Here is a 12,767-nt window from a genome sequence, read left to right as displayed (position 1 = left end):
TGGATAAGACACACTAGATCTAATATGCTAATTAGTGAGCTTTAGAAGTGCTGAAAGATGATTTTTTTTTTTAACCTTTGGACAGAGCCACGCTAGCAGTTTTTATGCCAAGCTCAGCTAATGGTTTCCTCGTTTTAATGTCCTATTTAGCATATAGGCACTAGGTAGACCAAACTTTTGACAAGAAAGCAAATGAGCGTATATCCCAGAATGATATATATCACAGCACTTTCCTTCATACTCTTTTGTGATGTTTATTTATACATTATTTATCTTTTTATTGCTACATGAGCTGATATATGAGCCCAAATGTTTGCCCTTGTTTCTTTGCCAGGATGTTTTGTTGATCTGCTGCACCCCTGACTGGATCAGCCAAAACCACGTGTTAGCTTCCTGTCGCATGGTCCTCAGGAGCCAGAACATCCTGGGTCTAAATCGGGCACCTTGTTTGGCCGTCTTCCTGGAGAGGCTGCCCTTGCTGCTGCAGGAGCAGTACAGCTATGAGCGGGTCCTTGCTGAAACTACATTTTTACCTTTTCTCCTGTGTTGTTTTGTGAGTCTAAGCTAAGACGTGACTTTGAATTTCTTCTTTTAACGCAGAGCCATGTGGCAGCCGGTGACCAGCTAGTCCACAGTGCCTTCTTGCAGAGCCTGGCCTCCCTGACTGTTGGTCTGTCCTTAGAGAAACACCTGTGCCGTTACCCCCGCCCCCCACACCACACCACTCCTGATGCCCACTCCTGCCCGTCAGAGTGGAGCTGGCTCGCCACGTACGCCATTACTGTCCGCAGCGCTGAGGCTATTGCCAGCGGCACTGCCTTCCCAGAATCCTTCATTGTTTCAGAGTTTCAGGAGCAGAATGACAGCGAAATCACCAAGGCACTGGTGAGTGATGACAATCCTCTCTGTGCTATTCTTTGTTCAGGAAATGTGTGAATATGTATCTTCAATGTAGGCATCCATTGAGACACTTCTCTCTCCTCCAGGACAACAGTAAGTGGAGCTTCAGGATGGATGAACAGCTGATGTCATGGGCCACCAGCAGACCAGAGGTAGCATCTTAGCCATCTTCAATCAGCACACAGTGTTCACCCTTTTTAACAACTTCTAAGCAAAATACAGATTCATTCTCTTTAATTTACCTTCTGCAAAATGAGATTTTCTTTAAGATGGACGGTGTTAAAATAGATTGTATCTTCTAACTCACCTGTTGTGTTTCTTAGGACTGGCAACAAGGGGGGAAGAGTGAGGTGTACTTGTGGGGGAACGGACGTTACGGACAGTTGGCAGGAATGGGAACCAACCTCATGCTGCCCACTCTTGCACCCTCTCTGTTACAAACACAACAGGTAGCGACTTTTTTACACTCACGGCACAGACTTTACCCTTGATTGCGATTGGCTTTTAATTTTTCACTGTTGTTCAGGTTGTGTGTGGGCAGAACTGTTCCTTCCTGGTCCAATCCAATGGAACAGTGCTGGCTGTGGGAGAAGGACAATATGGCAGACTGGGCCAGGGGAATTCTGATGACCTCTATGTCCCCACTATTATCTCTGCTTTTCAAGGTACAATATTCATCTAGGGCCTAAGCACCCAAGTCTGAGCTGTTCTGCTTTTGGATGTTGTGACAAATTATTTCTTGCCTCAAACAATGCAGTTTGCAGTTTAATAGGCTAGCTTCTACTTCCACAGGCATATTTGTTCATTATTTGTCTCTTTGGGCACGGCCAGGGTATGTGGTGACTCACCTGGTGACGTCTTGTGGATCCGATGGACACTCTATGGCCCTGACTGAGACTGGGGAGGTGTTCAGTTGGGGAGATGGAGATTTTGGAAAACTGGGCCATGGCAACAGTGAAAGGCAGAGGAGACCCAAACAGATAGAGGCCTTACAAGGAGAAGAGGTCATTCAGGTAGAGATGAGGATAGTTCTATGCCTTCATGCTGTATTGTTGGACACGTGATGTTATTAGTGTTTTTTAACCAACTGGCTGCATGAACCAGTACTTTTCTATAGGAAGGCTGCTTGATGGACAGTGGTGACTCTGGAAAGTGCAGTGCATCAGTATGTTCAACATTCAATGATGGAGCAAATGTATTTTATTCAATTCATAAAGGTTTAGCTTCTTTAAGGTTATCTGTTTGATGCAGCGTCTTTAAACAAATGGCTTCCACATGAAGAGAACCGTCTGGAATTTTTCACATTTGTAACGTGTTTGTAAAAGACACTTAATTCTCTCTTCCCAGCTTGCTTGTGGCTTCCGGCACTCAGCTGTGGTCACAGCAGATGGGAAGCTGTTCACCTTCGGCAGCGGTGAATCTGGTCGTCTGGGTCAAAGGTCAACATCCAACAAGATGCTGCCTGAGAGGGTGGCTGCCCTAGAGGGATATCATGTGGGACAGGTAAGAAACAGACTGTTTGTTTTCATTCTGAAACTCAGGTGGAGATACAGTCTCCTCAGTGAAAGAAGGTAAGTGATTAAAATATAAAGAAACAAAGCTAACCTGGTCACCTTTCCCAGGTGTCTTGTGGTCTCAACCACACACTGGTGTTGTCTCTTGATGGCATGGTTGTGTGGGCCTTTGGAGATGGGGATTATGGCAAATTGGGAACAGGTTCCTCTACAACAAAGTACTATCCTCAGGTAAGTTACGGCGATGATGGCTCAGATTTAAAAATCCTCAAAAGACAGAACACATTGTGTTGTATTTATTCCCTTATTATATTCAAATCGAGTGTTTTTATATAGTATTGATGAAATATTATTTTCGGCTGTTCCTATTTTCAGAAAGTGGAGCAGCTTTGCAATAAGGGAATCAAGAAGGTCAGTTGTGGGACTCAGTTCTCTGTGGCGTTGGCCTGTGATGGACATGTTTACACATTTGGACAAGGTACATTATATTGTGGAATCATAAAAATGTCTGCATTATTAGCTAAAATATTGTTGTCATACTCTCTGTTTACTTTTTAAAACCATATTCAGTATTTCTTACTCATAATTATGCAGCAGAACCTGTGACCAAATTGATGGCAAATTGTTAAATTTATCCTTGAGCACAAGCTCATGAACAATTCATCTAATTTGTACATGTGTATATGCACCTAAAAAGTGTACTAAAAGCATCCTTTGCTGTCTGCCAAAGTATGAGTTGATATTTAATTATTAAAAACACATTTGTTTTCCGGATCTGTTGGATAATGGCTATTAATGTATCATGACACGCAAGACCTCAAAATTCTTCTGAATCAATTCACCAACTGATACAGTTTTTAAAGCTGCTGCAGAAATAAAATCTTCTCTTTTGCTGGCTTGTTTTTGAGCACACCTGTATGTCCCTCTGTGCTACTTGGCTTCCTTCTGTTCATCCTTCAGAGCGCCTGATCGGCCTGCCGGACTCCATGCTGAAGAATAAATCCTGCCCCCAGGTGGTGCCATCTCTGGAGGGGCTGTGCATAGAAGACATTGCTGTGGGCTGTGAACATGTGCTCGCTCTGTCCTCCACGGGAGACGTCTATGCCTGGGGCTGCAACAGTGAGGGACAGGTAACCCGCATCCTGATATGTAAATTTAAACTTAGACGATTTAAAGTTTGCTCTCAGTGCACATCAAAAGCGCTCTAAATTCTGTATTGTTGTCTTTGTGTGTGAGTCCAGCTCGGCCTTGGACACTCCAACCCAGTGAGGGAGCCCACGCTTGTAACAGCCCTTCAGGGTAAGAACATCAGACAGATCTCCGCCGGCCGCTGCCACAGTGCAGCGTGGACCACCCCCTCTACCTCGATGAAAAACTCAGGTACACACATCGTCCTGCAGTACATGTACACACACCGCAGCTATGATCCATACAGGTGATACACTTGGGACTTGCATGTGTTACTTCCATTTTCCAGGTGGCCCTGGAAATTTCCAGCTCGGCCTTCCCCAGTCAGTCCCTCCCCAGTACAACACTCTGAAAGACTGCAGCCCTGATGTCCTCAGCATGCGCCTCAGGGTCCTCTACAACTTTTCTGATCTCATGTACAAGTCCTGGAGGCTGCTTAACCTGGACGCCAAGAACCCCGTAATCTCTGATCCCAATTTCTGCCCTTTTTAATGTGTTAAAAGAGCAAATCATAGGGAAAATTATTTGTACCGGCTGATTGTTAGTCTTCTCTGTGCCTCAGGTGTCCACTTCACGCTATAGTTCAGGGACGACGGCCATCGTCCGCGGTGAGCTCAGAGGCCTTCTATCACCCAAGGTCAACACTCTGCCTCTAGTGCGCTCCATTGGCAGAACAATGACCCAGGGCAAAACATATGGGCCACAGATCACAGTGAAACGGATTTCCACAAGGTAAGGATGACCATGATATTCAGTCCATGATATACAGCCAAAATCTGTTCAGGAGTCAGCTGGTGGAATCTGGCACGTTGGTTGCTTTCTTTCTGCTGTCCTTTGAATGCAGTTTTCAGTTAGTTTTATATGTGCTAGCATGTGTTCACCCAAACCTTTACACTCCCACAGAGGGCGTTCCAGCAAGCCCATCTTTGTGCAGATAGCGAAGCAGGTGGTGAGCCTGAATCCTCTGGAGCTGCGGCTTCCATCGCGAGCCTGGAAGGTCAAGCTTGTCGGAGAGGGAGCTGACGATGCCGGAGGAGTGTTTGATGACACCATCACTGAGATGTGCCAGGTAGGATTAAGCCCACAAGGTCTGAGAACAACAGAGCTAGCAAATACTGCAGCCTGGAATGTTCTCTAATATTCTCTAATATGCTTTTTGTAACTTGTGTATTAATGTGTTTTCACCAGGAGTTGCAGTCGGGTGTGGTGGATCTTCTGATTCATACTCCCAACAGCTTTGCAGATGTGGGCAGTAATACTGACAGGTGCACATTTTATAGCCATCTTTTGATAGTTATCAATTAAAAAAAGTATAACACTGATTCCAAAGAAAGTTAAGATGCTGTGTAAAATATAAATAAAACAGAATGTGATCATTTGCTAATCCTTTTTGACATATATTCAATTGAAAGAATACAAAGACAATATATATAATATTTGACCTCATCCATTTTTTTTTGTAAATATCTGCTTATTCTGAATTTGATGCAGCAATGTGTTTCAAACAAGTTGGTACAGGAGCAACAACAGACTGGGAAAGTTGTGAATTGCACCAAAAACACCTGTTTGACAGGTTGATTGGTAACAGGTGATAGTATCATGATTGGGTATGAAAGGGGCATCCTGGAAAGGCTCAGTCGTTCACAAGCGAGGATGGAGGAGGTTCAACACTTTGTGAACACATGATTGTGTAAAGGAGATTACAACATGGGCTAAGGAGCACTTTTTAAAACTGTTGTGCATAAACAGATTTTGTTTGCAGATGATTGCGTTCCGTTTTTATTTATATTTTACACAGCATTTCAGCTGTTTTGGAATCAGCGTTGTATAGCAGAACAAAACTCTTTTAACCTCTGGCATTGGCTGTGTACCCTCACAGGTTCCTATTGAACCCAGCTGCATTCTCAGAGGATCACATGGTTCAGTTTCGCTTCCTGGGCATCCTCATGGCTGTGGCTATCCGCACCAAGAAACCTCTGGACTTACATCTGGCTCCTTGGGTGTGGAAACAGCTCTGCTCGATGCCACTGGGGGGGCCTGATCTGGAGGAGGTGGACCTGCTGACCTACCGCACCCTCCAAGGCATCCTGCACCTGGAAAACAGTGGAATCACAGAGGATAATTTCCATGTGGTGAGATGCTGAGATGAGAATTCTTTTACACCAGAATTCAGTAATTATATTATATCTTCAACTGTGTAAGGTGAAAGATGTTTAACTATCTTTTAATTCTGTTTCCCTGCTCACATCCTTTTTCACCTCCTGCCACATCTTCCTCTGAAGATGATCCCACTGGACTCGTTCGTGGCCCACAGTGCAGATGGAAGGCTGGTGCCTGTGGTTCCTGGAGGTCAAAACATCTCCCTGACCTTTGCCAACCGGACTGAATATGTGGAGAGAGCTCTGGACTACAGGCTGCATGAAATGGATTCACAGGTTTGAACTGTTGGAGAATGATTTCAGCAGACATGTTAAGCTGCAACCATGTAACCTACACAGTTAAACATCAGGGAATGCTGATTTCTTTAGGATACACCACAGTAATAAGTCTATTTCACGTGTCATTAGTTCTCCTCTGGCCCCATCGTGTATTCTTTAGTAGCTCATACTGTCTGTCATTACACAAGCTGTGACTGAGACTGGAGGGAGGAACATTACAGTCCCATTGCAAACATCTGATTGTTTTTATCAGCTTTTGATTTATTATGTATCGTTCACACCTTTATGTTCTCCCGTCTTGACTCTCGCAATGCCGGTTTCACTGGCCTCAGTCAAACTGCTGCAGCATGCCTTCAGATTGAACAAAATGGAGCAGCGAGGCTGTACAGGACTGGCTGTAGATCTCATCACCACATTGCTCTTATTTTAGCCTCAGCTGCCAGTGAAGTCCAGGATTGATTTTAAGATTCTTTTAATCACTTATAAGACACCACATGGCTTAGCTCCTGCCAACATTTACGAGCTACTAAATCCCTGCACCACTGAGAGGCCACTCTCGCCATCCAACCAAAACCTGTTGGCTATACCACGTCCCACATGTAAAGCCAAAGGCGACTGCTCTTTCGCTGTCCTAGCAACCAGACTTTGGAACAGGCTCCCCCTCCCATTAGATCAGCTGAGTCTGCTGACTGCTTCAAAAACATGTAAATACACATTCCTTTAAGTTTAAGAATCAAAGTAGCAGTAAACTGAACTAGGATTCCAAAAATTACTTTGTTGTGTGCAGCTTTCACTGTATTTACCCTTAGAAAATAGTTCCTGTTGAAAGATACTGACGATGTGTGACATCTCATTTACTTTGAGCACCACAAACAACAAACTTTACATGTGTTAGTCTGGAGCTAAAACACTAAGCTGATTAATCCATGTCAATCAAAAGAAAATTAATCTGCAAGACTTTGGATCAATTAATTATTTAAGCCATTTTTTCTAGCAAAAAGTTGCTGACTCCAGCCTCTCAAATGTCAATAGACTAAGACTATTAAGAAATAAGAATATTTTAGTCTTCTATGGTAAGTTAGTAAAATATGATTGAGCGCTTATGAGTTTTTATTGTTTTCTGACATTTTATGATTGTTTGAAAAATGACTGAAATGATTAATTGAGATTGTTAATTGCTGCCCTTGTAGAAACCTTAACAAATATCTTAAACCCTGAGCGAGTGAACTGCCCCTTTAAGGGATTAAGAGACTTGTGGCTGATATGAAAAAATTAAACAATTTTTTTTCTCACCAAAACATACCTGTCCCACATAGGTGATATTATAGCACTTTGTTGTGGATTTCTCTCTACTGTATCTGAAACTCTGCATCCATATTAAACAGCCAGGCTGCCCACCAGTTTCCATTAGCGCTCCGCAGACAGTCTGTTTGTTGTTCTGTTGTTGCTCCCTTTATCTCGTCCTCTGAAGTATCAAAGCTGACGTTGTTCTGTGGTGTCCAGGTGGCAGCAGTCAGAGAGGGCATGTCCACCATCATCCCTGTGCCCCTCCTCTCCCTGCTGACAGCGCAGCAGCTGGAGCAGCTGGTCTGCGGCCTACCAGAGGTCTCCGTCGAGATGCTGAAGAAGCTTGTGCGTTACCGTGACATCACAGAGAGCCACCAGCTTATTGGCTGGTTTTGGCAGAGCTTGGAGGAGTTCACCAATGAGGAGCGAGTGCTTTTCCTGCGTTTCGTCTCTGGCCGGTCCAGATTGCCTTCCAACCCGGCTGACATCACGCAGAAGTTCCAGATCATCAAGGTCGACAGGGTGAGGCGTTTGCTAATAATCTAACAAGCCTGTTCACAAGAACAAACACATGCTAATAGCACAAACAACAAACTTTTTTTCCTCTTCAGCCCGTCAATGGCCTCCCTACCGCTCAGACCTGCTTCTTCCTGTTCCGCCTGCCCCCGTACACCAGCCAGGCCATCCTAGCCGAGCGTTTGCGTTACTCCATCCACAACTGCCCCTCCATCGACATGGACAACTACATGCTGACCCACAACACCGACCCAGCAGACAGCTCCGACACAGAGGACTGAAGCAGCCCACTGTGTCCACCAGGGTGATGAATGTATCTTCTCCCATGCCATGCACATTATGCACTGAACACTGATTTTTATTCGCCAAACCGGTATGGTAGTGTACTGTTTATATGTTGGTTGATTTAAAGATGCGTGTAGTTTTAGTTTTCCAACTGTGCAAGGTGTTGTAATTATTGCAGTGCTTACTCTGAATCAAAACTACAGGGATATGGAATAAAGTTTTTAAAAATATAGGTAAAAAAGCCACAATAAATGAGTTAATGTGCCTGTTTGTTTGAAAATATGTAATAATTTATTGACCTGTCCCACAAAGACAGTATTATTGTAAAATAAAGAGTGTTTAAATAAGGGTTTTGGTGTTTTGTATTTGATGCATTCAAAGACGTCTTTGAAAGATGTTTTTGAAATATATAAAGTCAGACATCATGAGAAGTGCATACATTCAGATTATGAGTTCAGATACATAGATAGATCAAGGCTAACAGAATACACATTTCATGGATGACAGAAATAATGATAATAAGTCTGACCTTTATTCTCATATTTCCAAATCACAATAAAAAAATAAGTAATACTGTATGCTCCTTCAGTAGTTCATTAAGAAGGTCAAATATAGCTCATTCATTTGAGGATGAATATGATTGTATATGAATATCATAAAAATGAACGTCTACAGATGTCAATGCAAAGGGTGTAAACAAAGCGAGCACATAGATCTCTGAAGTGTGGGCTGAGCAGGACGAAGCACTTTCCAAGGCGACTGACTGAAAGCTGTGATAAAAATAAATTCCATTAGGATCAGTGTGTTTCATCAAATATCAATCAGTTAGGATGCTCTGATCATCACTGACAAAGACTTAAGGACATTTAAACAGAATTAGAGCAGAACATGTCCTCTGCCCTCTCACTGCAGAAAGATCTTTTTAAACACTGAAGAAGTGTTGTCTATGTTTAGAACAGAAACCAGAAACATATCTGATGTTGTAGTCAGGCGACCTTAAATTTAAATCTCATGTACCAAATCAGGCCACTTCAGAATGATTAGGAACGAAAGGGCTCATTAAGTGGATTTTGAAAGATCATGCAGTCACTAACTCGTGAGACAAAAAAAGTATTTCTACGTGTAGGAACTATAAATTGCTAATTATAATAAACATAATAATAATAATAATGAAAGTACAGTTGAGGCTGGGTGGAATGTCATTAGCTTTGCAGGTATTTAGTTATACACCAAACTATTGGACGAACAGACATTTTTGACTAAAGACGGTGCTTGACAAAAAGTCGGGATTAATGTTGCTATATGTGATGATAATACATTCTTCTACTGTGTCTTGTTTAATGTACCTGAAAACGATTTCAACCTGAAATGGTCATGATGAAATAACCAACAATCAAATTAAAAAACCTCTGTAGGTATTATTTATATAAGTTTATGAGTCAAAAGCTGCAGGAAATCCTGATTGGTGCATGGACGTATGTTTTTCCAGCAGAGCCCCACCCGCTTCAAATCAGAGAGAAGAGCAAAGAGAAAAACAAAAAAGCCCTTTCAACTATGGCAGAAACTGGTGAATTTATGCAGAAAGCAAACGTTCATATTAAAGAAGCTGACAGAGCAAATCGGTGCTCGGGGCCTTTAAGCCTTTTTATTACATTTACCACATTAAGGCAAATAAAACAGAAAGCCACAACTTCCCTTATTACAAAAAGATATCTTAATTCAATTCCTGTGAGTCTAATGTTGTCTTGAGTCAGCACAGCTGGTGTGTCTGCAATTTGTCTGCGCTACTGAGAGGTATGTCGGCTGTGACCTTATTACCCATCTGTTTCCCTGCGTGCAGCGCGGCCAGTAAGGCAGAATTCAACCTGCAGTCAGCAGCCCTGCAGCTGAGCGAGGGAAGCTTCCTCATGAGAGCCCTCACCAGGTGGAAATAAAACACCCATCTATCAGCTTAACAAGTACACACATTTGGAAAGGCCATTTTAAAAAAGGAATTTGTTTGGTACGGCTGAATTACGCTGCCAGGACTTTACCGGATGTTTCCTCTGTGATTCAGACGTGGATCACATTAAATCCTAACCACAACCAAAAACATCCTGGCTGGAATTACATGCATTTAACACAAGTAAAAGGGATAATCTGGACCTGAAAGGAACTGTAAACTCTCTGTATAAAGAACTCATGCCTTCACTTTTTGTCTGCAGCAGGACATGCATTCATTCCACTTGACGCTCATGCAGGTAAAAGGAATTGAACACAAACTTGAAAGCTGGCTTTGAAAATGAACCCTCTCTGCATCTGCGTTCCATTAATCACATCAGCTGGGGCCTTAAAATTCATATTTCATGAAGACAGATATAATATTCTTGCAGCAGCAAAACCTTTGCTGTATCTTAATTAGGATATTTTTCCTGTCAGTGTGAATGGACCCGGTTATGAATATGTAATACTTCCAATTCCCACAGGAGGGCAGTCTGGGTGTGGCATTCAGATGAACCGCTGCACAAAGCAAGTTCAAGAGAGCACTGAGAATAAACAGAGATCATCTACACACACACACACACACACACACACACACACAGATCCTGAACCCCCCCCACCCCACCTCCCCTGCACGCTCCCCTCCTAGCTGATGATGCATTTCTCTGTCAGCTAATTTCTGTCACCCTGTTTTCTCTCAGATAATTTGATCTGTACAATGGATGACAACATAATAGATGACAAACAGCATGCGATCAAATGACTCCAATAATACACCTTTTAAAACCTGAGTAACATTCACGTATGCATGTTTTGGACTGAGATGTTTGAGTTGAGGTCAAATAAGTGCAACTGGCCTTAGTTTGCATCAGGAAATTTTCTAACTAGGACATCTACGTTTGTTTCAACCCAGGTGCAATTCACAAAAAATGTCAGTTTAAAGCGATCCTTTAGGATGGCATGTTTGTCATAAAGTGGACTACATGAATTAAGGCAGTACTGTGGCGAGAGAGGGGAGGGGGTTGACAGAATAATTTAGGGCACAGCATGGAAGCAATTCAGCACAAGTACTGTGGTAGCAGTGCGGCACGCATCCAGTGGAAGTATGAGCTCTGCCTTAGTGACGCTCGCAAAAAAGGATTTTAATTAACGATCAGGCAATTATGGATGCGCTATGGAGATATCACGTTCCCGAGCCTACTCTGCACCCACCACAGTGTCACGATGACATGACAGTGTTACCATGTTAATAGATTATTTTGAGCCAGGAGGGGGTTAGCTTAGCTTACCATAAAGGCTGGAAACAGGGAGGAAAAGAGCCTGCCTCTGTCCAAAGGTAACAAAATCTTCCTGTGAGCAGAACTACAGGTCACCAATTAATACTCTGTATTAATTTCCCTCTGCCTTCAGACTTTATGCTAGGCTAAAGTGCTACAGATCTTCTCTTCTGACTCCCAGCAAAAAATAAACAACATAACATTATTCCCAAAAATGATAAAGTATTCCTTTAAATGGCATCAGCAGGGGCCTTGCTAGAAATTCTGGTGCTCCCACCTGAAGGTCACCCAGGGCCCCTGTCCACAGAAGAGTGCACCGGACTCCTTCAATTCATGTAACTGCGGTTTAAATAAAGCCAATCCAGCCTGTTTGTGGTATTATTTATTTCTTTAAATGCTCTTTATATAATGGAATGATTTATTATTTAAATGTTAACCTATTGTTTTATGGTCTCTCTCCATTTAGGTGCATGCAATCAACAGCTTGCCCTCATTCTCCTGTGTTTGAGTCGTATTGTGAAGATTCATGCAGTAGAATATCACCATGCAGACAGCCACCCTCTTCTATTTCAGAAACATCTAAAATCTTAAAGCGTTTGCCACAAAAAATAACCTCAGGTGTAAAAAAACAGAATTGAGCCTGCTCCGCTGAGCTTGTCATTATCTTTTAGATGTCCACATAAAATCACAACATCACCACAGAAAGTGCAAAGTCATTCCATTAATATAATTCTATCCCCCCAGGGGAAATAGATCATTTGTTTGCATTCTTTTACAGACTGAATTCTCATCCCGACTATGACAAAAAGCAACATTTTTGTTCTAAAAACTGCTATTAAACAGCACTTTTAAAACTGAAGGTTATAAAGTACTTCATGTCCTAAAAGAATTAAACCAACAAACAACAACAACAACAAAAATACGAATAGAGGATCATGAAGTGTCGCCTTGCTGATAAATAGAACTGAAGGTGAAACAGCAATAAAAATAGCAGCTTTCATGAGATTTAAACAATGATTGTGCTGACCTGAGCTCCACATGCGGTCACCTGCACACAGAGTAAAAGCTCTGGCTGCAGCTTCATTTCAGCCTTGTTTTGCAAAACCACTCGAAGTTTTATATTTATTCGCAGTCAAATATTTTTTCATGCCTCTGCAGAATGGAGCAGGTCTCTCCATCCTGAATTTTTAATTAGGCAAAGGAGGGTGTGACCTACATAGTCTCACTGAGGCAACACAGGAGTGACTGGCCACCTGATCCCCCACCCCCACCTCGCGCTCCCCTCCTAAATCAGAGGCGCTCATTTCATCCGCACAGTGAATGGACGGGGGCTGCTGTGAAAACAAGGGCACTTGGGCGCGGGTCAGTGAGTTGCTGAGGTA

General features: G+C 42.7%; 1 protein-coding gene across 1 annotated transcript in view; it reads left to right on the top strand.

Annotated features, from left to right (window-relative positions):
• The window catches only part of LOC121622903 (probable E3 ubiquitin-protein ligase HERC1), a 39,912-nt gene extending 31,435 nt beyond the window's left edge, over positions 1–8,477 (top strand). The window contains exons 62-80 of the mRNA XM_041959970.1: positions 335–508; positions 601–885; positions 987–1,052; positions 1,224–1,349; positions 1,427–1,565; positions 1,732–1,913; positions 2,248–2,403; positions 2,523–2,645; positions 2,790–2,892; positions 3,375–3,544; positions 3,656–3,794; positions 3,892–4,061; positions 4,165–4,334; positions 4,506–4,671; positions 4,791–4,867; positions 5,482–5,734; positions 5,885–6,037; positions 7,544–7,849; positions 7,939–8,477. Coding sequence (XP_041815904.1) covers positions 335–508; positions 601–885; positions 987–1,052; positions 1,224–1,349; positions 1,427–1,565; positions 1,732–1,913; positions 2,248–2,403; positions 2,523–2,645; positions 2,790–2,892; positions 3,375–3,544; positions 3,656–3,794; positions 3,892–4,061; positions 4,165–4,334; positions 4,506–4,671; positions 4,791–4,867; positions 5,482–5,734; positions 5,885–6,037; positions 7,544–7,849; positions 7,939–8,124 — 3,144 coding nt within the window. The 3' untranslated portion in view covers positions 8,125–8,477. The remainder of the gene's footprint in view (positions 1–334; positions 509–600; positions 886–986; positions 1,053–1,223; positions 1,350–1,426; positions 1,566–1,731; positions 1,914–2,247; positions 2,404–2,522; positions 2,646–2,789; positions 2,893–3,374; positions 3,545–3,655; positions 3,795–3,891; positions 4,062–4,164; positions 4,335–4,505; positions 4,672–4,790; positions 4,868–5,481; positions 5,735–5,884; positions 6,038–7,543; positions 7,850–7,938) is intronic.
• Positions 8,478–12,767: the final 4,290 nt, after the last annotated feature.

Source organism: Chelmon rostratus, chromosome 19, assembly GCF_017976325.1.
Source record: "Chelmon rostratus isolate fCheRos1 chromosome 19, fCheRos1.pri, whole genome shotgun sequence".
In the NCBI taxonomy this organism is placed as follows: domain Eukaryota; kingdom Metazoa; phylum Chordata; class Actinopteri; order Chaetodontiformes; family Chaetodontidae; genus Chelmon; species Chelmon rostratus.
Note: the sequence above shows the minus strand (reverse complement) of the source record. Positions and strands in the feature narration are given on the sequence as shown.